The sequence below is a fragment of the Mytilus galloprovincialis genome, chromosome 11 (genome assembly GCF_965363235.1).
Source record: "Mytilus galloprovincialis chromosome 11, xbMytGall1.hap1.1, whole genome shotgun sequence".
Lineage (NCBI taxonomy): Eukaryota > Metazoa > Mollusca > Bivalvia > Mytilida > Mytilidae > Mytilus > Mytilus galloprovincialis.
Window position 1 is genome coordinate 18,936,290 of NC_134848.1, and position 24,459 is coordinate 18,960,748.

At 31.6% G+C, this 24,459-nt stretch overlaps 1 protein-coding gene across 3 annotated transcripts in view; it reads left to right on the forward strand.

The window, feature by feature from the left end:
• The window catches only part of LOC143051801 (aminopeptidase N-like), a 44,772-nt gene that overhangs the window by 14,313 nt on the left and 6,000 nt on the right, over positions 1 to 24,459 (forward strand). For 2 of the 3 annotated variants that reach the window (XM_076224736.1, XM_076224739.1), the window contains exons 2-19: positions 2,558 to 3,041; positions 4,149 to 4,304; positions 5,738 to 5,855; positions 6,403 to 6,523; positions 7,638 to 7,792; positions 9,808 to 9,921; positions 10,656 to 10,790; positions 11,319 to 11,384; positions 12,175 to 12,240; positions 12,678 to 12,856; positions 14,020 to 14,120; positions 14,783 to 14,922; positions 15,978 to 16,033; positions 16,866 to 17,013; positions 18,354 to 18,430; positions 18,908 to 19,021; positions 19,810 to 19,977; positions 20,638 to 20,778. In XM_076224736.1, the coding sequence (XP_076080851.1) occupies positions 2,558 to 3,041; positions 4,149 to 4,304; positions 5,738 to 5,855; positions 6,403 to 6,523; positions 7,638 to 7,792; positions 9,808 to 9,921; positions 10,656 to 10,790; positions 11,319 to 11,384; positions 12,175 to 12,240; positions 12,678 to 12,856; positions 14,020 to 14,120; positions 14,783 to 14,922; positions 15,978 to 16,033; positions 16,866 to 17,013; positions 18,354 to 18,430; positions 18,908 to 19,021; positions 19,810 to 19,977; positions 20,638 to 20,778 (2,539 nt within the window). The remainder of the gene's footprint in view (positions 1 to 2,557; positions 3,042 to 4,148; positions 4,305 to 5,737; positions 5,856 to 6,402; positions 6,524 to 7,637; positions 7,793 to 9,807; positions 9,922 to 10,655; positions 10,791 to 11,318; positions 11,385 to 12,174; positions 12,241 to 12,677; positions 12,857 to 14,019; positions 14,121 to 14,782; positions 14,923 to 15,977; positions 16,034 to 16,865; positions 17,014 to 18,353; positions 18,431 to 18,907; positions 19,022 to 19,809; positions 19,978 to 20,637; positions 20,779 to 24,459) is intronic. The other variant, XM_076224737.1, reaches the window with a different exon arrangement.

Below are 24,459 nucleotides of genomic sequence, written 5' to 3' on the forward strand. Positions count from 1 at the left end.
ATCATTGTAGGCAATACAGTCATTTGTAGTGGTTTAAGTCCTTGCTAATTTTTCTTTGATGGATTGGTTTTTCAGTGGTACCCATGCCATGACTTGTATTTGTAAACGTGTTTATGAAATTGTAAATAAATTAAACAAACACTGTTGAAAACTTGCCATCAATGCAAATTCTCTGAATAATAGAAACATGTTGGGTCATACTATTTTCGAAATTCCTAAACCGGTGAAAACTTTCATATTTCATGAAGTTAATTTAGTTTTATGTTTAAGCATGGTCATTTATCATTTATACAGATAAGCTCGTAAAACCTAATAAGTATGAGCAGAAATGGATAATTTTTTATTAACTGCTTATCATAACAGGCAGATATAATAAGATAATGAAAACCTATTATGTATGAGATGAACATATTATATAAATGTTTATTAGCTACTTATCATAAGAAGTGACCCGGATCGAATGTTTCTTTTTTGGAATAGTCGATGTGTCTGTTAAACAATATGTTTTGATAATTCCTGTTATAATTAGTCATGTTAAGTATGCCCTTTGAACAATAGAGTTTATGTAAGTAACAGTTCATTGACGAGAGAATGACACATATAACGTAGTTATTTACAAGTATACTAACAAGATGAGGTGTTTACGTCATTCTAACCAAACATTGGTACGTGTAATACATCGCTCAAATCATCAAGTCACATGGATTATTATCATCATTATTGTTAAATAGATAATTATTTAAAAAACATTACTTTTAATGATGTAAAAATACATAACTGAGATTCTTCTTACAATACAATGAAATATATTTGAAATCAAACTACTACCCGTGTAAGTGAAATATTAAGGTATCTTTTTGACACAATCTATAGATCTAAGGACAATCACATGGGTCACTTTAGGTCATCTTTATGTAAAGGTCATGATGACGTTATTGGTGGTAATTGACATTTGTATGTTACTTTAACTTTGACCCTGTTAGACATGTGCTTGATAAAGATCTGGTTTTGCACCAACACGATCAAGAATTAAGAAAAAATGTATTGTGCTTAATTTTTTTTTGCGCCAACACGGTCAAGAAATAGAAATATTGCATTTACTTTCTAATCCAAATTAATATACAGTGAGGTATTGCTTCGATTGTTCTACATGTATCATACACAATTTGAAATTGAATTTCCTATCAAAAACTGAACCCAAAATTTATGTTTATTATTTGAAATCTAGCGTATTCACGTTTACTAATTTCCAAACTGACATTTTGAGAAAATGAGAAAACATGGAAATTTAGCACTTTATGTTATAAAGACTAGAAGATTCTCTCGAAATCGGGATACAATATGGCAAGTGATGATTCAAAGAGTTTTTACATTTCGCGGCGACTGAGCATGCATGAAAGCGTATTAGACACGGATCCAGAACGGTCTCCGAATTTTGATGTTTTCTCAAAAATTGGCATTTTCGGTGGAAATAAAGATTGTTTCAAAGACAAATTTTAGAAGCTCAAAACACTACATGTAGTAGCCATATCAAAAATATTTCTGACTTTGTAAAGTTTTAGAGGAGTTGCGGGTCAATGAAACCGGTCTCTTCCTTTAGTAATATAGAAGTACATTATGATAAATCGTCCTATTGTAAAGGTACTAACATTAAAGAAGTATTAATACCGACCGAATGACACTTAAAAGTGCGCAAAATGAAACGTAAATCAGCTCAGATCAAAGTAGAAGCAAATGATTTACACATACTTATTGTAATATACAAATTTGTAAATAGCATTAAATTATTCACAGAAAAGGGTACGTTTATCACATAAAAGGGTTTGTACTAAGCGACCATTGTTCACGTTTAAATAAATAGCCTTCTTCAACTGATCATTTTTAAAAACATAATTTATTGCAGAATTGTTATGATGAAAATGAAGTGGATTTAACTTCACAGAACATTTACACAGAAGCATTACCAATAGTGTTATATATTATCAGATGCTATCATTATTGTTTGGCATTCTGTTTTACAAATAAACATACATATTTTTCTCGTCGTTGAAGGGCGTAAGCTTGCCTGTAATTATTTATATGAATTTCATTGAACTTTGGTGGAAAGTTGTCTCATTGGAAATCGTAGGACAACTAATTTTTATACATTATCAAATCGTTTGATTTGTAGATTACAGCCAGATAGGAACATATTGTATGCACAAAGTATATCTCTTACAGGCCAATTCATTGTTCGCATGCACTACGAAAATCAGAAGAGCGAAACAGACTTTTTAATATCTCATCAATAGTATATAGATTATACACAAAAAGTGCAATACTTGCTGCTAGACGTCTAATAGCTTTCTATCTATCCATTGATGCATTAATGAACAATGAGTTGTTGCTTCATTATCCCAGCTTGCTATGTGTTAGTATTTCGCTCATTATTGAATACCATATGATAGTCTTTGGTTGCTCACTTCTACATCTTTCGGTCACTGATAGAAACATTCTCGTAGCTATAGTCTTTTTTCAATATAATCCTATTTTAAGTCATATTTATTTTATGTTGCAGGTAGCCTCTGTGCAGGACCGTCTTCACCTAGTCCCTCCAGTTCACTGCTAGCGACAACAACCGTCGCCACGCAGACGACAACACCAGGTAGCACTAGAAATGTTCGACTACCCCTTAACTTGTATCCAACACTATACGATGTCGAGCTTCAACCCTACATGTACGAAGGAGATGCCAAAGACTTTTATTTCACAGGAAAAGTTACGATTGAGATGCAGTGCATTAAATCAACCAATGAAATCGTTCTACACAGCAATAAGCTCAACATTTCGGAACAATCTATTAAGGTTATGCAAATGGGAAGCGGAAGTCAAATATCTCATTCCGTAGAATTTGACAAAGTTAATCAGTTTTTGATACTGAAATCTAATACCCAGTTTATGATGGGGTCTAACTACTCGGTGTACATTGAGTTCCGTGGACCTTTGACCGGTGATCTAGCAGGACTTTATTTGAGTTCTTATAAACGTGGCAACGCTACAATGTAAGTACAAGTTTTACATTTCAACGCACAAAGACTCGGAGATTCTAAGCAAACCATGCATTAAAAATCCACCAAAGGGAACAGTAAAAAGTGCATATATTTATAATGATAAGATAGATATAGGAAGATGTGGTGTGAGTGCCAATGAGACAACTCTCAATCCAAATAACAATTTATAAAAGTAAACCATTATAGGTCAATGTACGGCCTTCAACAGAGAGCCTTGGCTCACACCGAACAATAAGGTATATAGGGCCCCAAAATTACTAGTGTAAAACCATTCAAACGGGAAGACCAAAAGCCCATTATATACAATTGTTTGACAAATCGTATAACTCTTTTTTATGATTTGAATAAAAATGTTAAAAGCACGCATTCCGCAAAAATTGCGAATGAACATAATAGGAATATTCTTGATCTCTGAATGATGACTTTGTTAACTATTTTCTGTCGTTGTTGCCTAATACACCATTTGTACAAATATCACAATGTTTTACGATGAAACGAACTTTTGTCGTTAAAAAAACTAATCAAATTTGAAGAGCACTTACTGAACACCTAATATTCCATTTTGTTATGCCAAATATAGCTAGGGTGATCTTTTTATTGGGATCGAAAATCTTTAGTATTTCGAAAAGTAAAATTTTGTGTAAATATAATTATGACCATATTAATGATAACTAACGTTTAAATTGAGAAAGGAAATGGGGAATGTGTCAAAGCGACAACAACCCGACCATAGAGCATACAACAGTCGAATGCCACCAATGGGTCTTCAATGTAGCGAGAAACTCCCGCACCCGGAGGCGTCATACAGCTGCCCCCTTAAAAAATATATATATACTAGTACAGTAATAAAGGACGTCATAGTAAACTCCGAATTATACACAAGAAACTAAAATTAAAAATAAGTTAACGCAGAAGTGCTGACTACTGGGATGGTTATACCCAAGTGGAGAAAGCCTCCACAAAACAGTGGTATCGACCCAGTGGTTGTAAATGAACTCATCATTATATAGGTATTAGTTTATAAGCACGTTGTACATGAAGGGGGATGAACTATTTTAGAAATCGTTTTACTATAATTGTTTTATTTTATGTTATTAGATATATTACCACGTCCCAGATGCAGCCAACGGACGCAAGAAAAACTTTTCCATGTTTTGATGAGCCGGCCGTCAAAGCCCAATTCAAAATTACACTTGTACGCAAACAACACATGGTCTCATTGTCAAACACGCCAATAACTAGTAATATGACCAGGTGAGAAAGAGTAAATAATGTATATTTCTTTTCAATATTCCAGTTATCTGGCTACCTCATTTCTTGCACCAACATACGCTCGAAAGGTTTTCCCCTGCTTTGACGAACCTGCAGTGAAGGCTCGTTTCAACGTTACTTTGGTTCGACAGCTTAACGTGACCTCGATTTCTAATACAGCTCTTACTAATAGTACAGGAAGGTAAAACGATAGGTGCAATGCTACATAATCAGAATACTAGTATACAAGTATTAGCTTTGTAAAAGACTTTTCTGGCTTGAACTTTTAATATTATGGTTATGCAATAAGAGAAAATCAAGCTAGAACAAGAAAACATTATTAACAAATTCATCTGTTTCTGAATCTATAGCCTTGTGGGTAATTTCATTTCTTGTACACCAACAATGAAAGATATCTATAGTTTATGACACTGTGAACCAATTTCCAATGGATGGATTAATTATATTTTTAAACGGTGAATTGCTTATGTGGATTAAAAGATAATTTTAGATGTTTCATGACCAATATGCATACATGTATGTAGCGATTGTAGGGCCAAGAGTAAAATCAACTTATATAGTCAAGATAATTTGATGATCCTTTGTATGATATAATATAAAATTTCAATCCTGGTATCTATGATGAGTTTAAAGCAGCGATAGGTTTGGGCCACAACGCATTTTCATTACTTCTTATGCAAAATTCCATATAATAAGGTCCCCTTGATTTTTTTTGTTTCTCCGCAGTTGCCTTTGATACAAATGCTACAAATAAGAGAACTGAATATTAGTCTTTGTTAACACTTGTATATTATATCTTATCAGCACTTACTGTATTATGCTATTCGGTTCTTTCTTTATATATGTTGTGCTGAAGAATGTTCTTGCATGTATTTTGAGAACTTTGCTACTTGCATATAGGGAGTATATGTATTTCATAATTTATTAAAATACTTTTGTGGTTTAAGAAACATAGAACTATTTATACAAATAGGCAGATATATCAAATAAAATTTTCAAGCTTTTAAAGCGTTACCAATAAGTCCCTACAACTGAAGACATTCTCTATCAAAAAAAATTTATCAGAATTTTTTCAGAATGGTGAAATTAAGAACAGGATAAATGTGCTTAGTCTATAAGCATCATGATAAGTAACCCTAACGGGACATTAAGAGAATATGGGTCCGACTAGATTTTTATACTACAAAAGCTAGGTAGCTGTTTCTGATGCCGCTAATGTCGTCACACACAAAGCTTTTTTTCAACTTGTGTACTGCGATAGATATTACTTAAGCTAATTTTTTGTCACGTTCTGGATGAGGTTATATTGCTAACACAATAAGTATTACATATATTTGATAACAAGTTTGAAATATTCCATTACTGTAATCAAATAAAACATTTGAGCCTTGATAACAATACCACTCGTATTTTAGGGCAAATGGATGGATTGCTGATAATTATGCAATTACACCAAAGATGTCAACTTATTTATTGGCTTTTATAATCTGTGATTTTCAATACACAGTAAACACAACTAAAAACAACGTAGAGGTAAGCATACAATCCTGATAAAAATAATTTCAAACAAGTAGGAAGATATTTTGTGGAATTAAAAAAATGTCTGAGCCTCAAGTGTTCTAAATTGTATTAAATGCAAACCTATATATATGCATTTAAATTCATAGAACGCACGCGAGAACAGACGAAATGACAACTGTTATATGGCTTTTATTCAGTTTACATCGTTAGTTCAATTTACATCAGTTATTTATATTTAGTTGAGTGTGATCCGATAGGTTTCGAAAGTAATTCCTAAACCATAGTCTGTCGAAGTTCAAACCAATGAAAGAAAAGTTCAATGGATCATATCATAAGTTTGTAAATACTAACATCATATACGAAATATCATACAATTGATAAATACTCTTGGTTGGTATTTTATATATAACACTATGAATTGAACGTTTTATCTTATATATAAGCATACACAAATCAGAAAACATTGCATTTCCATAAACCTCTGTCTGAAGAAATTATGTACTACCTAGTATAAAAAAAATGATTTTAAAGATCAAATGCCATATGATATATTTTATAGTATCGAGCCTGGGCACGTCCGGAGGCGGTTGGTCAAACTCCGTACTCCTTAGATGTAGGAGTCAAGGTTCTAACCTATTTTGAAGAATATTTTAATATTTCATTCCCACTACCAAAATCAGGTATGATACCTTATATCTTATGCATTGTTTATTTATTTATTGAACGCACATGATTTTTCTAACACTACAGGGAGATAACTCTGTAAAATCAGTTAAACGTTGTAAATACGTTGTATTGTTAAGGAAAGATTAAGCTTCTCAATGATCAAAAGGAGTGTTTGTCAAACTGCTATTTATCCAACCAAATTTTTTCCGAGAAAGTGATTGGTTCAATTATTTGATATTTCTATAGTTTTTTTCCAAGGGTAAAAGTAAATATTTTGTCAAAATTTTATGAAAATAAAACGAGCCAAATTAATTCTTAGTCAAGGTGTTGGGTACCAGCTTGAAAAGGATAATTTTGTTCTAAATGATACCCATGACATGCGTTTAATATTTAAAACATAAACTTGCTGGACGTCATAATAAATCACTGTTTGTTAGTTTTAGTCTTTATTTAATTTAGTATTAACTTTAAACAACTGTCATACAAGTGGGACGTATAGATAGATATCAAACAAGGTGCAACTCACTTTTTTTATGAGAATGATTGTACAAGACCGGCATATGACAGTTGTTTTTCACTCTTTCTGTTGATAACATTTGAATTTGTCTGTTTTTATGATCTTCCACTTTTTGAATTTACCTCGGAATTCGGTATATTCATATATTCGTGTTTAAAATCACCGAACTTATAGTCTGCTTTGTCATTTATTTACCAGCTGTTTTTTTTAATTTGAACTAGTTTTCAATAACAGCAAGTATTTCAAGTTCAGATACAAACACCAATGACATTTATTTATGAGCCACTCGTACTCCCGAAGTTGCACGGTCCACAATGTCATAATTATAAAATAAAGTCTCGGTTGAACACTTCAACAACAAAAAACTATAGAATGCATTAAGCTATAGCTTCTCAACGAGTGGCGAAGACTGTCACCACAATCTTATTTAGAACTTCCAAAGGATTTTTTTTTAACACGGTGTATGATTTTACCAATAGCAGGAGAGTTTTACTCGAATGTGCAAAAGCTATGATTAGACTAGCGTCACCATATTGTTTCTATCGCTATCAGTTAATAACCATCTTATTGAATTTCATTGTTTCGTATATGCACACTTTGTTTATAAACAGACATGATAGCTGTACCAGATTTTGCTGCCGGTGCTATGGAGAATTGGGGACTTATCACCTACAGAGAAACGGCCATGTTGTATGACCCAATGGAGTCAGCAGAGACAAACAAACAGAGAGTAGCTGTAGTCGTTTCGCATGAATTGGCACATCAAGTGAGACATATTATATTTCGCATGCAAACATATTTTTTGGTCATTTTAATGCGAAAAAGAATACTCGAATATAAATTCTCCCAATTATATCAACAACAAAACATCCTATTATAAATACACCAACACAGTGAGAATGTCACCGATAGATTAACCAGAAAGTACGGAACACGAAACATGAATCGCGAAAATGAGTTGAAATACAGTATTACACTGTAGTTTTTGCAAATTGCAATTATCGATGGATTCTATGTATTAAAAGTTTTATACGAATGTTTGCCAATAAAGTATCTAACCTTGTTCTAAATATTCTGTAACTCATCTTGGGTTTTATATGTAGTGTATATATAATTTGAAAAGTCTAGAGACATCCATTCTGTCTAATTGAACATTTTAGTTTTTTTTTGGATGTTTTATCTCCAAAAAAAACAAACAAAACCCAACGTGTTACACATGTCAACTTTTGTATTTTCCAATGACTTTTAATGTGTAAGATTATACAAAGACATCATTTAAGAGAATCACAGAACTTTGACCAATAACTAACATTCTACTATCATCGGTAAATGCTATTATGTTTTGGCATTATCATTTTATGTACACTTTTTAAGTTTTGAAGGACAATACGTATAGAGTTGTTCCGAATGGAAAGAGCGGGATATAAAACAAGATAAATTTAATCATTGTGTGGTTTCCACAAAAAAATGTATCAAGTTGAACTAAAGTAGGTTGAATTCGTATACATATTTATCAAAATGTAAAAAAGTCGGACAACCACAAAGATTTAAAAATGAACCAATATGCTATTAACATCCGAATCCTGAGGTAACATGTGCAAATAGGTACACACATCCGGGTCTCTATCGTGATAATTGTTATCAAAGGTACCATAGTTAACATAGTCAGTAATGACACGGATATTACTCATCTTCAAAATATCTGGTTTCTCATAAAATGCATCCGTTATGCGTGTTTTTATATTATTTTTATATTAATTGTGCGGTTATTTCAATTTTTACTGCACCAAGTTTGCACTCTTTATGGAGTTAGGATTCAGGTTTCTCTAATTCTTGGTCAATTTATCCTTTTCTGCACCCATTGTATAAAAAAAATTAATCAACGTGGGGTTCGTTTGATCTCAGTTCTTCATTGGTTAAAATCGATTATGACGTCGAATATTCTTGTTTTCCTCTGAATTTCCTATTGTGACGGCATGAAAAAAGGCGACCATGTCTGATGACGTCACGTAGAAAGAACACATCTTTTTGCAGATTATTGGAAAAGGAGGTATAAGTTTGCCTGCATAATGTTAGAAAATCATTAGAGAAACAGATTCTACCACCAAATTTCGTGTAATACGATTTTTATCCACTCTCGACAGATAAATTTTAAATATTTTTATAACGCTAGGGCAAGCATAACCACGTATAATTTTTCTGTGCAGGGTTATAAAGATGCATGGTCAATTCCCCTTGAATGTATGTCAAACCAGGTTTATTTGAAAAAAAAACACTTTGCAATTATTTACTAAAATGCATACGTGAACATTGAATCTCTAACCACAGTATAAATATCACTGCATGGTGTATAGCTAAAAGCATCTGAACTTAAGTCTTGTAACTGAAATTGGCATTTAACACTGGGTTTTTATGGTAGCGTAACTGGTAGACCATCAGTCCCTATTGGTTTAATCTGTTTAATAGACATTGCGTAAATACTAGCATGTTTCAATTGTACATTGCATGTTAATATTGTATTTTTTCTTAAAATAAGGCTGTAACGCTCTTAACACATGGACCTAAGACAGATTTTTTTTTGTTGTTCGATTTGAATTGGATTGTTTTAATTATCTCTTATCGTTTTATACTCCCGGCTAAGGAAACTATAATGTAGAACAGGAAGGGCATTAAAAAAATCCGCGCACAAAGCACAGAGCGTAATGTATTTTTATATTTTACCTATAATATTCATAATCCTATGTTAAATAACAACACATTCATTTGTAAATTGTTTCGTAGTGGTTTGGAAACTTAGTGACGCCATCTTGGTGGGATGATTTATGGCTGAATGAAGGATTTGCCAGCTTTGTTGAATACATGGGAGTCGATCACGTCCATCCTGATTGGCTGATGGTATGTTAAACATGTGTATATATGTATGTGTATATCACGTCCACCCTGATTGGCTGATGGTATGTTAAACATGTGTATATATGTATGTGTATGTCACGTCCACTCTGATTGGCTGATGGTATGTTACGTAATAAAACAACCCCAAAAAAAAAAGTTTCACTTTCTGCATCATAATATAATTAAGATTGTTCTGATCAATAAACCCGTCATAGATACCAGGATTGAAATTTTTATAAAAGGTTAATCAGAGACGCTCAAATCAAGAACAGTCTAAAAGGCCAAACAAGGAACAAAGTTGAAGAACATTAAGGACAAAAACTTCCTAAAAGTTTTGCAAAATACTGCTAAGGTGATCTATTCCTGAGGTAGAAAAAGCATTAGTATTTCAAAAATTCAAAGTCTGTTTATAATTATGACCACATCAATGTTAATTCATGTCAACGCAGACGGGCTATCTACTGGGCTGTTGATACCCCCGGGAATAAACACTCCCTAGCAGTTATCATCGACCTAGTGGTTGTAAATAAACTCGTCATAGATACATGTACGAAATTAAGAAATTTGAAATAAATAAAAAAAAAAAAAAAAAAAACAAACAAACAAACAAACAACGCAAGTTTACGAAATAGTATTTTTTTTATGTTTTGTGTATATACATATCAGATGCATTATTTTATGTGTAAAAAACGTATATGTTGTTATAAACTGTGTGTTTCTTTTTCTTCTTTATTTAGTTTGAACAAATTGTGATTGAAGATTTACAAGACGTTTTTAACTTTGATGGTCTGGTGACCTCACACCCTGTTTATGTACCAGTGTCTCATCCAAGTCAAATTAATGAAATATTTGATCGAATTTCATACGGAAAGGTATGGTCAATATTAACTTCATATCTTATAGAGAAAGGGTACGGTACAATGTGAGTTTAACTTTAATATTTGATACGGAAATCTCATACGGGACTCACATCAACTTTAGATGGAACGAGGCCGGATGCATCGACAGGATAAGTTTCTCCTCCCATGCATGCATCACCAGCAAATAACATACAACTTGATTTGACTCGGATTCACTGCTAATTATTCTAATAATACTATTTTAATTTTAGTAGTAATATAAAAGAACATACAATGTAACCATTTATAAATTTGAGGCATACTAAGCGCTTTATTTTTACAACCCTTGACCAGAAACGCTCAAACAAAATGTTCTGAAAGGCAATGAGTTGTTAACGAATACATATGTATACGCAAGGAACATTAGAATAAAAGAAAGGTTATCTTACATAAGTCTATCTATAAATCACATAGTTGTCTTTAGAATTGTCGATTACAATTAAATAGCGCAGTTGATGCAACAGTGTTGTTACACTGTTATAACATAATAATGTATTTCAGGGAGCTACTATTATAAGAATGATGAGGTTCTTTCTGGGAGAAGAAACATTTAAAAAGGGACTTCAAGTAAGTTTTTTGGAAGAAAGGAGTAACGAGACTTGCTTTAATGCGACATTATCACATCTACAAACAAAAATAATTGCGATAGATCAATGAACAGTACATAACAAAATGTCATGCTTCGAATCGTCAACAGTCGAGTCGTTAGTGGACACTTGATACTCCCTATATATGGACCGGACTTAGGATTAAAGGGTTGGGCAACTGGTAGAAAATCTTACCAGGTAAAAGTGCAGCATCCTTTAAAAAGTTTAATGATCTCGTCATGATAGTCAAAATAAGATTAAAGCAAAACAAAGTCATATCGTATTATTAAGTATTACTCTTTATAATTGAATCAACAGTTATGTACTATTCCTTATACTAACTTGAAATCCGCCTTTTCAGACTCGAAAGAACGTTGGGTATGGTTTGAAAACAAACACTAACATTGGTTGTAATTCCAATGTCAATGACATTTTTAGCCGACTAAATCGTCTTTGTGGGTGGTTTTAAAATCTCTACAATCATTCTGGAACGGCAAATGGTCAAAGCCGAATTTTGTTAAGCAAAGCTTTACATGGCTGAGTTTTTAGCAAGTATACATATATGAATATTTTCGATGAAAATATGTGTTCGTCCACATCGCGGTATTCGATTTTTATAATGTAGTTATCTTATACCATAACACTCTTGTAATGGTATTGTTTTGTTCCTGAGCTTAAATTCGTAGTTGACGAAATTGGTGTTGTAGTTCTAATCGGACAAGTTCATAGATAGCTAATTCAACAATAAACATCCTATAAAACTGTTGCAGAGATATCTTAAAGAACAAGCATACGGAGCTGCGTTTCATGACGATTTATGGAAAGCTTTATCAGAGGTATGAATATTTAAAATTTTGAATACTTAAGATAATAGACAAATCTATAAAGTATAATATATACCATTTCGTTCTAATTTTCTGTTCAATGTTCATCGTTCCATTCTTTTATTTTTTATTAAAGTATGTATTTGTTTACCTAATATGTGCATTGTATTATATGTGAATATTTTCCTTCTTTCACAATTTGTATTGACTTGAATATTTTTTGCATGTTTAGGTTCTTTTGGCAAAAATTTAACTAAAAAAATATACACAGTTATAAAAATACTATGATGATCAAGAATTGTTCAACCTGACTGTGGAATCAACAATTTTTGTTCCGAAAAAAGTAAAGATTTACCCTGATAGGGTTTAAACGGTTTTGTATATGCACAAATATGATCTGGATGTTACCCGGAAGAGGTTTATACTGTTCAATAAAAGATTTATTTCAGCAAAGCAAAATAGATGGTAGTGCTCATGATGTCAAACACATCATGGATACTTGGACCCTGCAGATGAATTTCCCAACTGTGTTCATAGAAAGAACAGGACATAATTTAAGACTTAGCCAGTCTAGATATCTACTAGATAAAAATGCCACAGACCCAGGAACATATACTTCGCCATTTGGGTAAGGGTTTTACGTGTAACAAAAGTTCAATCAAATAATTATTAAACTGGTATCTTTCTTTTTTTAGGTTTTACCAAATTGCAATATACACCTAATTAAACAAATGCTTAATATCTTTATGAAAGACACGTGTTTCTTGAAAGAAGGTTTTTTTGTGGTATTCATATTGCTGTTCATATTATTAGATTATCCTCCGAATAAAATTCATCATCTGGACAACTGTTGACTGGCCTTAAAATAGAAATGACCTTTGAAAATAGGTTCACAATGCATATATATATATTACATTTCGACAAGAGGAGAATAACATCAAAAGAAACTGCTTCCGTTTAAGATGAGGCTCTAAGAGACGGTTTGATTATATGCATCGTAGCATCGGAACTTATTGTCTTCTGACTATTTACTATGTTGTTTAAATATTTATGATTCCTTCAATAGACCATAACATACTATTTTAATTTATCATGGCATCGATCCCTTTGGATTTTATTGCGTACGTAATTGTTTACGAACACGGTGTTTTTTGTTTGCTGGAATGAGAGATTCGCCACTTATTCCACGTTTTATAATGAAAAACACATTACTTATTTAACATTTATTCTAGTATTCGTAAAACATCATACAGTCATACAGTTCACATATTCAAGCTCGATTCTAACTTTTTCCTTACTTTTTTAAAGGAACAAATAAAGCATAAAAGCACGAGATATTAATGAATGTAAAGTTGCAAACAATGAAATGAGTTGCCGTAACAATTTACGGATATACTCAATTATTATTAACAGAGAAACATATAACAATTTAAGGGAGAAACTTATAACAATTAAATGAGATAATTAACGGAGACAAAAGTTATAACAGAAGGAGCAACTTTCATGTAAAACAAAATGTCAAAGGAGAAATCAAAGTTTGAAGAATGATAATGCTAATCGCAATTCACAACAGAATTAATTTGATTCCGTCAGTTGTATAGTTTGTTTTTAAACAATCATTTGGTCTTCAAATCAATTTTTATGTGATTAAAACCCTGGTAAACTACGGTTGCCTGCGTTTGATTTTCATATACCAGTAAGTACTAGAATATAAGGACATGCGTTTTTTACCACATATTGTAATTACTTTTTCGTACTTTGTTATTGCAATGTTGTTGGTTTTTTTTATAGATATAAATGGGAAATTCCAGTGACATTCACCAGTCAATCAATGTCTAATTTCAACCAAACAGACAGTGATATTACTTGGATGAAAAGAGATGGAACCGACGGTAACTATGATATTACCTATTGTTTCTTCAAGTTTCCTCTAACTTGTACTGTATATAATCGAATTGATACATAATGCTTTTGTTGTGCGTATATCGAGTGGTTTTTTTTTGTTGATTTTATGACTGTTTTTTTTAAACAAAGGTTGTCAAATATATAAGAAACGTTTTATTTTCGTCAGAGCATTTAACTAAACTAGATATAATGAAGCCCTAAATAAAAATATTTAATTGAAAAAAAAACCGATACTTCAGAAGAATTTCGAGAATAAGAGAATTGGACAAATTAAAACTATTTTGATCTTACACATGTTACTTATGGATTATATGTGTCATCTTTTTTCCTACATTGTTGTCAATACAATGGTATGTTATGGGACTGTCGATGTCATACATATAAAATCTACCATTTGCGATCTAGGGAAATGCCTGTATACTTAGTCAGCAATATGACATTTGTTTTTCGTCTGTTTGATTTGTATGAACGTTTGATTTTGCACTTTGATAAGGGACTTTCCGATTGAAATTATTTTTTATGCACTTTTTAAAAATATACGGTCCATTTATCATCTGATAACGTCTTTGAATCGTTACTAAAATTCTCGATGATAAAGCTTCACATGTTTTATAAAAGTAAGTATATTATTTTATCCACTATTCTTCAGTTGTTATTAGTGATGCATTGTCCGATGAATCAATGGATAGCTGGTATATAGGGAACGTTATGCAGTATGGATACTACAGGGTTAATTATCCAGAGAGTAACTGGCAGAAACTGATTCAGCAACTGAAGACTGATCTGACGGTATTGTACACATTACTCAAACATTTGCGTGACCATTATGTTAAAATAAGTACGCCAAATAAATTGGTTGCATACAAGAGCATCGTCATAGACGCTTGCATTAAAAATCACTCGGAAGGCTAATTCAAAGCATACATCAAATGAACTATAAACTAAACATTATTTATAAAGATTTCAGAGCATCTATGATGTTTACAACAATCTGTAACGTCTTATGTTGAACAAATGAAATCAAAACATAATAACAGATATGAAGCTATCTAAAACACACATGTGTTAATATATACTAAAAGATAACATACTCATCCATCAGACCGAAAACCTGTTGGGAAGCTCTTTTGTGAAGGGAAAGAATAAAAAAAGATGTGTAAAACTTCTCATAATCATTAAAGTGCATCGTTTAAGAACAAATTGAATATGTTTACCCACACCATAGCTTACAAGCTTATAATTACGTACCAAGAATCCCGTTTCGTGTACATCAGACTCACCAGTGGCGTTGGAATATTTATATTAAATATTATATTTTAACATTTTCTTTTCGTGAACCGTTTTCAATCGGAGCAAAAAATGTATCTTCTTTAAAATTGATTTGGCTTTAAAAGTTGAACACTGTTGGCGTCTCAAATTGCTTTTTGCTGTATAAAGACAAATCAAATATACCATATAAAATTGAGAATGGAAATGGGGAATGTGCCAAAGAGATAACAACCATGCTTATAATTTGGTATACACGACGTAATATTAGTTAACATAAGCATATAGATAAAGATAGCAGTAGTTTTACAATGTCCAATTTTCGTAAATTTTGCAAAAATACAAATCAATGTAATATTAAATCACACATATAGGGCATCGCATGAACTTCTATGTTACCGAAACTTCATGCATCTACATCCACATAATGATCATCCATTTTTAAAAACAGAAACATGTAATGCTTATTGTCAATCCGTTGTTTATTTATTTTCCATTATTATTAATTCATAACTTTTGTATATTGAATCTTCAAAAGATTCCTGGAAATAATTGATTCATGATGGTTTCTCTTCCAGAAAATTCATCCAATAAATAGAGCTCAAATAATAAACGATGCTTGGAACTTAGCGAAGTAAGTCGTTTACATATAAAACTATGACATATGTTACATTAATACCCGGTTCTTACACAATTGATAAGATAATGATAGGTCAACATAACACAATTATGTATTTCATCATTTCAAATTATTATTAAAGTGATATTTTATGAATTGTATGCACCCGCAGCACCGACGCACTGTCTCCGAACACTCTCAAATCAAACATTTGTAAGCTAAGGATGTGAAAAAACGTAAAAACGTTTGAAGCTACATGCATGTATACGAACTAAACAAAATATTAAATTGATAACCACATTCATCTATGGCCATCTTTGCACGAGGGATGTGTCACCTAAGTTTTAGTTTTTAGCAGTTTCTAAATTTATCAATAATTTTTGGTTAATATAATATTTGATTGAGTTATACCACGTTTACAACTCTCACAAGAATAGTGTAACACTTTTGATAAGAATAATGTAGTGTCCGGCTTCCGAACTTTTGATCTTAAGCATACCCGAGTAATGGGATTCGCAATGACTCATTGTACTAAACGATTACCGTGGCCGATTCGTCACCCTTTTACACCTATTGTAACTTTATATAATAGTAAGTATTGTAAGTAAGTGCTGGTACACTACGGTACACCTTTATACTTTACAAATTAGCGTATGACACCTTCTTTGAAATTTTACTTTAAATGTTGCTTATGTAAAATATAACTTTTCAAGCATCTCGGATTTTAAACTAGTTACATGTTTATAAATTTTCACTTTAGTTTGTTTTTTGAAGTTGAATCGGCTTATTATCTCTTTGACTCTTTGAGTCAGTCGACTTATTTCAAATGGTTGTTCTTCATTTATAGATCCGGCGACCTCAAGATGAGCATAGCCCTTCAAACAGTTGAATACATGTCGACAGAAGACAACTTTTTACCGTATTCTGCAGCTTCAGGCGAACTACTTTATGTTGAAGACATGCTCGAAAGAACAGCGTTGTTTGGAGCCTTCTCTGTAAGGAAGAATTTATATCTACACCGTTATAAACAACTGACATTGACATTGTTGTAACTTTACTTTAAAATAGAACAATATCATACGTAAGTATGATATTGTTCTATTTTATGTCATTATTATATATTTCTATTATGAATTACAAATACGGTGAACCATCAACGTCAAAATCATTCAATCGCGTAGTTGAATTAACTATTTGTGGAATCTTATAAATTAGATGAATAACTTTTGGACTATTTTCAATCTCGGTCTATTTCTGAAATTTATTCTTACATACTTTTGATTTTTTAACCCTATATGCTAACATTGCCTATGCAAATTTTAAATTTGTTTGTATGCACATTGAACGACAAATCTATGTGACGTGTAAAATTTTCTGACGTCAGACACACAAATCAATGAATGTGTTTGCAGTTAGATGTTTTTGTGTTCTGTTAAATTGTTCCTTTTAAAATTGTTATACGATGATAACTGATGTACCCATATTTTGACTATTTTATTTATTGTGTCTGTTTAGTTAACGCATCAATGTAAATATAACGGAATTTGATGAGAGTGTCATCAAAGTGAGAGGGTTAACGCTATAAAACGAGGTTTAATCCACCATTTTCTACATTTGAAAATGCCTGTACCAAGTCAGGAATATGACAGTTCTTGTCCATTCGTTTTTGATGTGTTTTATCATTTGATTTTGCCATGTGGTTATGGACTTTCCCAGCTGATTTTCCTCTGAGTTCAGTATTTTTGTGATTTTACTTTTTACTTGAAAATGTCAAATTTGCACACAAAAAGGAAATGAAAAAGAGACAATAACAATCAAAACCAATGAGTAACAAAGACTCATAAAACTAAAAGACATTTATATCAACAGTTACAAATAATAAATTAGAAACAACACGAACTCCACTTAAAACCGGGAGTGAAATCAGGTGCTCAGGTGAAAATAAGTCTAAGCTGTCCTAATCTATTTCGGATGTTTCCTTTTATGTTCTATAAATTCACCATAGATACCAGAATAGAAATTTTGTATTTGCGCCAGACCCGTGTTTCGTCTTCAAAAGACTCACCAATGACGCTCGAATCAAAATAAGTCAATATGGCCAAATATAAAAGCAAGAAGTTGAAGAGCATTGAGAACAAGACATTCTTACCGTTTTTTGGTGCCTTCTCTGTAAGGAATATTTATATTGCTGTTAATCGTTTGAAGTTTTAAAATTTTTGCATAATTAATGACTATGGCCTCTGTATAAAAGATGAGATGATGTAAAAGTGTTTGATATACTGATATAAGTACTTTTTTATTGTTTTTTTAATGATTTTATTCTTTCATATAACAGAAATTCATGAAAGCGACGTTTACAATTCCCTTCAATAAATTTGGAATGGACAACTCAGGATCGGCTCATTTAGAAACGTAAGTACTTCTAGATTTTGGATTTTTAAGATAAAAATGTTTTATCGCTGAAAAGGACACACTGTGATCTTAACCTCAAAATTGTTTGAGCAAAAACACAAACCACAAATCAATAAAACGTTTAATCCAATTATACAGGGAAATAAAAACTTAACCAAATAACAATGGCATTATTTTAATCTAAAATTATGACAACGTGAAACATAGGAAGCAACGTATGCACCTAAATTCATGGTATATCAAAAAATAAAAAAAAACATTTCTGAGTTTAAATAACCATTTTCCAGATAAAGATGATTCGTGTTTAAGGGATTTGATAGAACCCGTTTGTATTCAAACTTTCCAAGAGCTGATGTGTAAGATTTAAGAAAGCATCCACATACTTGATGAATTCGTGATAACAAATTTTGTTCTCACATCATCGTTGGATAACAATACAGAGTCAGATATATGAGTTAGTCTTTTATGTATTTTTAGATATGTAAGAAGGATTGTTGTTGCTCTAGCATGTAAATATGGTAACCAAGATTGTATTGGAAATGCCACAAAACTGTATAGGGAGCTAATGGACACGACCGACGGAACTAACCCGTGAGTACAACAGTCAATTATATACTACAATTGTTTACAAAATTCTACGAAAAAAAATGCATACTAATTATGTATAACATTTTTCTAGCAAACTTTTAAATCAAACATCATTCATTTTCCTTTATAATCGTATAACCCTATTCGTAATACTGAAAACTTTAAAGAAACGTCAATTAGTGTTGATTTAATCAGGTAAAAATATCATATAGGGAAATTTTTATCAGAATTTAAATACGGGATCAAAACTGTATCGTATGCCTTTTATATAAATCTTGCATTAACCGAAACTTTTCTAAACGAAGCATCTCCTTAAGTTTAGTCATATCAAAATGTAAACATTGTTAATCTAATTAAACTTGGCATCTTTTAAATCCGTACAAAATACACAAGCTGTTTTTTGTTAAATTATTTGTAATTTTTGTTTCATATAAATGGCCTATAAATTTATGCAGTTTATTTTTACAAACAACTGCTGTACAATTATTAAATTAAAAAAAAATGCACTATTGACGTTTTCATGAAAATTGGTTCAAATACTCTTCATACTTAATCAAACCAAATGTAATTTATAAAAAAGAGGCGTCCATGAACTCGTTTTCAAGTTAATTACGTTTGAATGATAAAAATCAGTCGAAAAATGCATCTTTTCCCGATATGTCACAGTTTGACGTCGCGAAAATAACATTTTACGTAAGCACGTCATTACCTCGACTGTAACTGTATCGTATGCCCTCAAACAGGTTTAACTGTACATTATGCAAATTTCCTTAATCCGTATATATTTTCAGAATTGATGTTAATCTGCGATCCACTGTGTACTGCACAGCCATACGTTACGGAGGTGTAGAAGAATGGGACTTTGCATATAAAAAATATAAGACATCTAATGTTGCCACTGAGAAGGCTGTTTTGTTATTGTCGATGTCCTGCAGCCGGGATGTTTGGGTTTTGAGCAGGTATGTATTGAAAGGGAAATAGAGTTTACATTTTGAACAATTGTGACTACTTTTGGTATACATGTATATGTGCTCACTTTTGAAGGCATCAACCAGCAATTATTTTTCACCAAATGATTTACTTGGAAATATGTTGGACAAGAATAATGTTTTGCAGCCTTTAACATGATACAGTCAAAATGTTTGGGATCCTTCGGTGGCAGATTGTTCGAATTATTTTATCTATTATATCAATAACCCGTCATGACTGACTTGCAACTTCGAAACCAGAACATGTCAGAAACGTCCGAATCCAAATCTTTAATAAATTCGATTGTCATTTTCTTTTGCCTAAATTCGCTTGATAATTCTGGATACCGGCCGGCTGTGGCTATCAATACAAATCCACCTCTACAAATTAAGATAATAAAGCTGAAGTGGTGTTAAATACGTACACTCAATTAGCCGATCAAAATGTTTATGTTGAATGATTGTAAACTTTTTATCAAAATTTAACGAAATAAACTTCATGGTATAAAACAAATTTCAAACATTGTTAGAATTCTTCTAGTGTGAATGAGTTTATTTAGTCTTTTAATGTGTAATCAAGACGTTAATCAAATACAGGTCACGCTTCAATAATGTTTAAACTTATATTATGTTTTTGTCTATTTTATATAGATATCTTAAATATACATTAATACCCGAGGAGATTCGGAAACAGGACGCAGTTAGTACTATAGTTTATATATCTAGAAATACCATTGGAAGATCTTTAGTATGGGATTTTGTTCGAGGAAACTGGGATTTTATTTTCAATGAGTAAGTACAGAATATTTAATAATTGATCTTGTGGCTTCATTCTACTGTATACCTTGAGTATAAGGAAACATAAAATATCGTCATTTATCGTTTATATAGTATACATCACACTTCATCGACATAATTTATGTCTTCTAGGGATTCGTATGCTACAAAATGTCGATGTTTATAGAACGACGAGGGTGGTTTATATCGACCTTTATAAACAATGAAAGTCTTGCACGCTCGATTTGTATAGATTTAAACTGTCATGGCCAAAATTGGAGGCATTCAAAATGTTCAATTTGCACAACAGCTATTTAAAAAATATTTAAACAGCAATATGTCTTAATCTTAAATTCCCAATTGAAAGGGACGATGGAAAAATATTTTAAAAGAAAAGAGGATATGTCATCTATGTAATCAAAATATTGGCGACGAATATCACTATTTGTGTGTTTGTTCACATCCTAGTGTATCACTTCTTAGACAAAATCTTGTACCTAATTATTACTTACAATATCCTCCAAGGCAGAAATTAATCGGTTTACTTTCATTTTGCAACTTAAAGGTGTATAGGAAAGTATGTACTTTCCTTAGAAAGATTACTTATTTGTTATAGATGCAAGTTTTATACATTTATATATATGTATGTACTCACAATCACTGAATAATAAGAAAGAATTCTGTACATATGTAATCCTTTAAACTCAATAGGTAATATATATAATGTATATTTCTCAATGTCAGGAAAATCACGTGCTATTATAGTACACTACTCTGCTGTCGATTCATATGTATACTTTATAATGTTTTGACCTCTTGTACACGTTTGTGTCTGAGGAAATAAAATATTTTGTCTTGTAAGAACAGTTTGTTTTTTTTACAAAAGCGTATCTTCTTTAATAACAGTTAATTAATTCATTAACAGAATTTTCACCGCGAATACATCGAATTTATTCGAAAGAATTTGTGAGTGATATCACTTGGTTCGCATTACACATATGCGAATATTACTCATAGGTTACTGTATGTATTATACAAAAAAACATGAATAATTGATATTCAACATTTTGTACAACTCTTAGTTTCAGTCAAGGTGTTTTGAAATTTGAGAAATTATTCAGTGGAATAACTTCCAGTTTCAATACTGTTTATGATATCAAACAGGTAATATGGTGTTATATTTGTGTTGTAAAATACATGTTGTACAGTAAGTTTTTATGTTGCTTTTGTTAGTTTGGTTTTAGTTAGCTCCGAATAGCATGTTGATTAGCTTCTTAATTAAAACTTTGCAACATTAAACGGTTAAAGCAATTTAGAAAAAAATAAACTTAATATGATAAGGCATTGAACTTTAAGCTACCCAAATTTGTATTGGTAAAAACATTCCGATTAATTTAAATGACTATATTTCTAATTTCAATGTAGCCGTCAAATACCAGCAAAGATTTTTGTGATTAAACCTTCAGACAAAGTAAAGCCGTGGTTATGTTATTGACGTAATTAAGGCTTTAGAATGTATTTATAGATCGGTATACACTGTAGGGAGTCACGGGGACAAATGTATCATTATGACATCACTGATATATGCTGTTTCTTTACATGTGTCTGTCTCTACTATGTATTCAATGCTCTTTAACTTCGTACTTTATTTGGACTTTTTAGTTTTTTTTTGGATTTGAGTGTCACTGACGAGTCTTTTGTGGACGAAACACGCGTCTGGCGTATATACTAAATTTAGTCCTGGTATCTATGATGAGTTTATTTACAACCACTGGGTCGATGCCACTGCTGGTGGAGATTTATTTCCCCGAGGGTTTTACAAGCCCAGTAGTCAGCACTTTTTGTGCTGACATGAATTGTCATTGATATGGTTATATTTATAAATTTACTGTTTACAAATTTTTGAATTTTTGAAATGCTAAGGCTTTTCTACCTCAGTCATAGATTACTTTAGCTGTATTTGGCATAACTTTTAGGAATTTTGGTCCTCAATGCTCTTCAACTTCGTACTTTTTTTGACCTTATTAATGTTTTTGGATTTGAGCGTCACTGATGAGTCTTTTGTAGACAAAACGCACGTCTGACGTATATACTAAATTTAGTTCTGGTATCTATGATGAGTTTATTGATTACCTTAACCACACAAAATTAAGATTCATTAAAAATTTTACTCCAACCCCTGTTAAAAAGCCATCTTTTGGTAGCAAGGCAAATACATTAAGTTGAAAAAAAAACATTACATTTAAACATGCCCTTAAATACATGTATTTATCTTGTTAGAATAATAGTACCAAGTTTGCAAAAAGTCCCAATATTTGCTAACGATTTTACAGTTTTATAATATCGAAATCTTCGAACTTATATTTACCAATTTTCACTTTTATAAGATAAACAGAGAATTCACCGATTCAACTTTCAACTCATTCTTAAATTTCTTTTTTATGCCCCACCTACGATAGTAGAGGGGCAATATGTTTTCTGGTCTGTGGCTCCGTTCGTTCGTTCGTTCGTTAGTTCGTTCGTTCGTCCGTCCGTTCGTCTGTTCGTCCGTTCAGGTTAAAGTTTTTAGTCAAGGTAGTTTTTGATGAAGCTGAAGTCTAATCAATTTGAAGCTTAGTACACTTGTTGCTTATGATATGATCTTTCTAATTTTAAAGCCAAATTAGACTTTTGACCCCAATTTCACGGTCCACTAAACATAGAAAATGAAAGTTGGAGTTTCAGGTTAAAGTTTTTGGTCAAGGTAGTTTTTGATGAAATTGAAGTCCAATCAACTTGAAACTTAGTACATATGTTCCCTATATTGTAATCTTTCTAATTTTAATGCCAAATTAGATTATTACCAAATTTCACGGTCCATGGAACATGGAAAAGCATAGTGCGAGTGGGGCATCCGTGTACTTTGGACACATTCTTGTTACATATACATTAGTGTAGGGATATGTTATTAGTCAAACAAAATCTCATAAAATGTGACACTTATTCATCTGTTCATTCGTAAATTTGAAGTTTCAAAATATCTCGGGAACAATTAACAGAACAAGACTTTTCAAACGTGACATATTTTGTCTGATCCAAGTCGATGGAATTGAGCTTTTCGATAGAACAGATGGACGATACAATCCAATTTCACATCTTTTAACTACTAGTAAATTTGGTAAGCATATTGTATTATATAAGATATCATCAAATTACATGGATATTAATAATCTACTTTAATGTAAAACTTCTTTAAACATTTTCAATAATATAATATTTTGTGGTTGCATGTATGGTAATTTCATTTGTTGATGTTGAATTTTGCACGTTGCATGTTTATAGATTTTCATGTTCGTTATGTTTAATCTATTAACTATTAATATTTTTTTTATTGTTGATAAATTTGGTTTTGAAAGCCGATGAGACATAGAAAAACAAGACAATTTGAAATATATGTAGATAAAACATCTCATGCAGAATAACCTCCCACCTAGTACAGACTGACTACTTTTTCTTTTTATAAATTTCATAGTTTTTAAGGATCTGATGTTTGACATTATTTCTTTAATTTTTTTCATATAATGTTTTTCTATTTTTAATTGTTTTCCCATTATAATCTTTTCTTTATATTTCAGCATCTACATAATAGCTATTATTTATTGTTTTAGATAATCTCTGTCTTTCATGTTTCATTTTCCTCCATCTATCGTTTACACT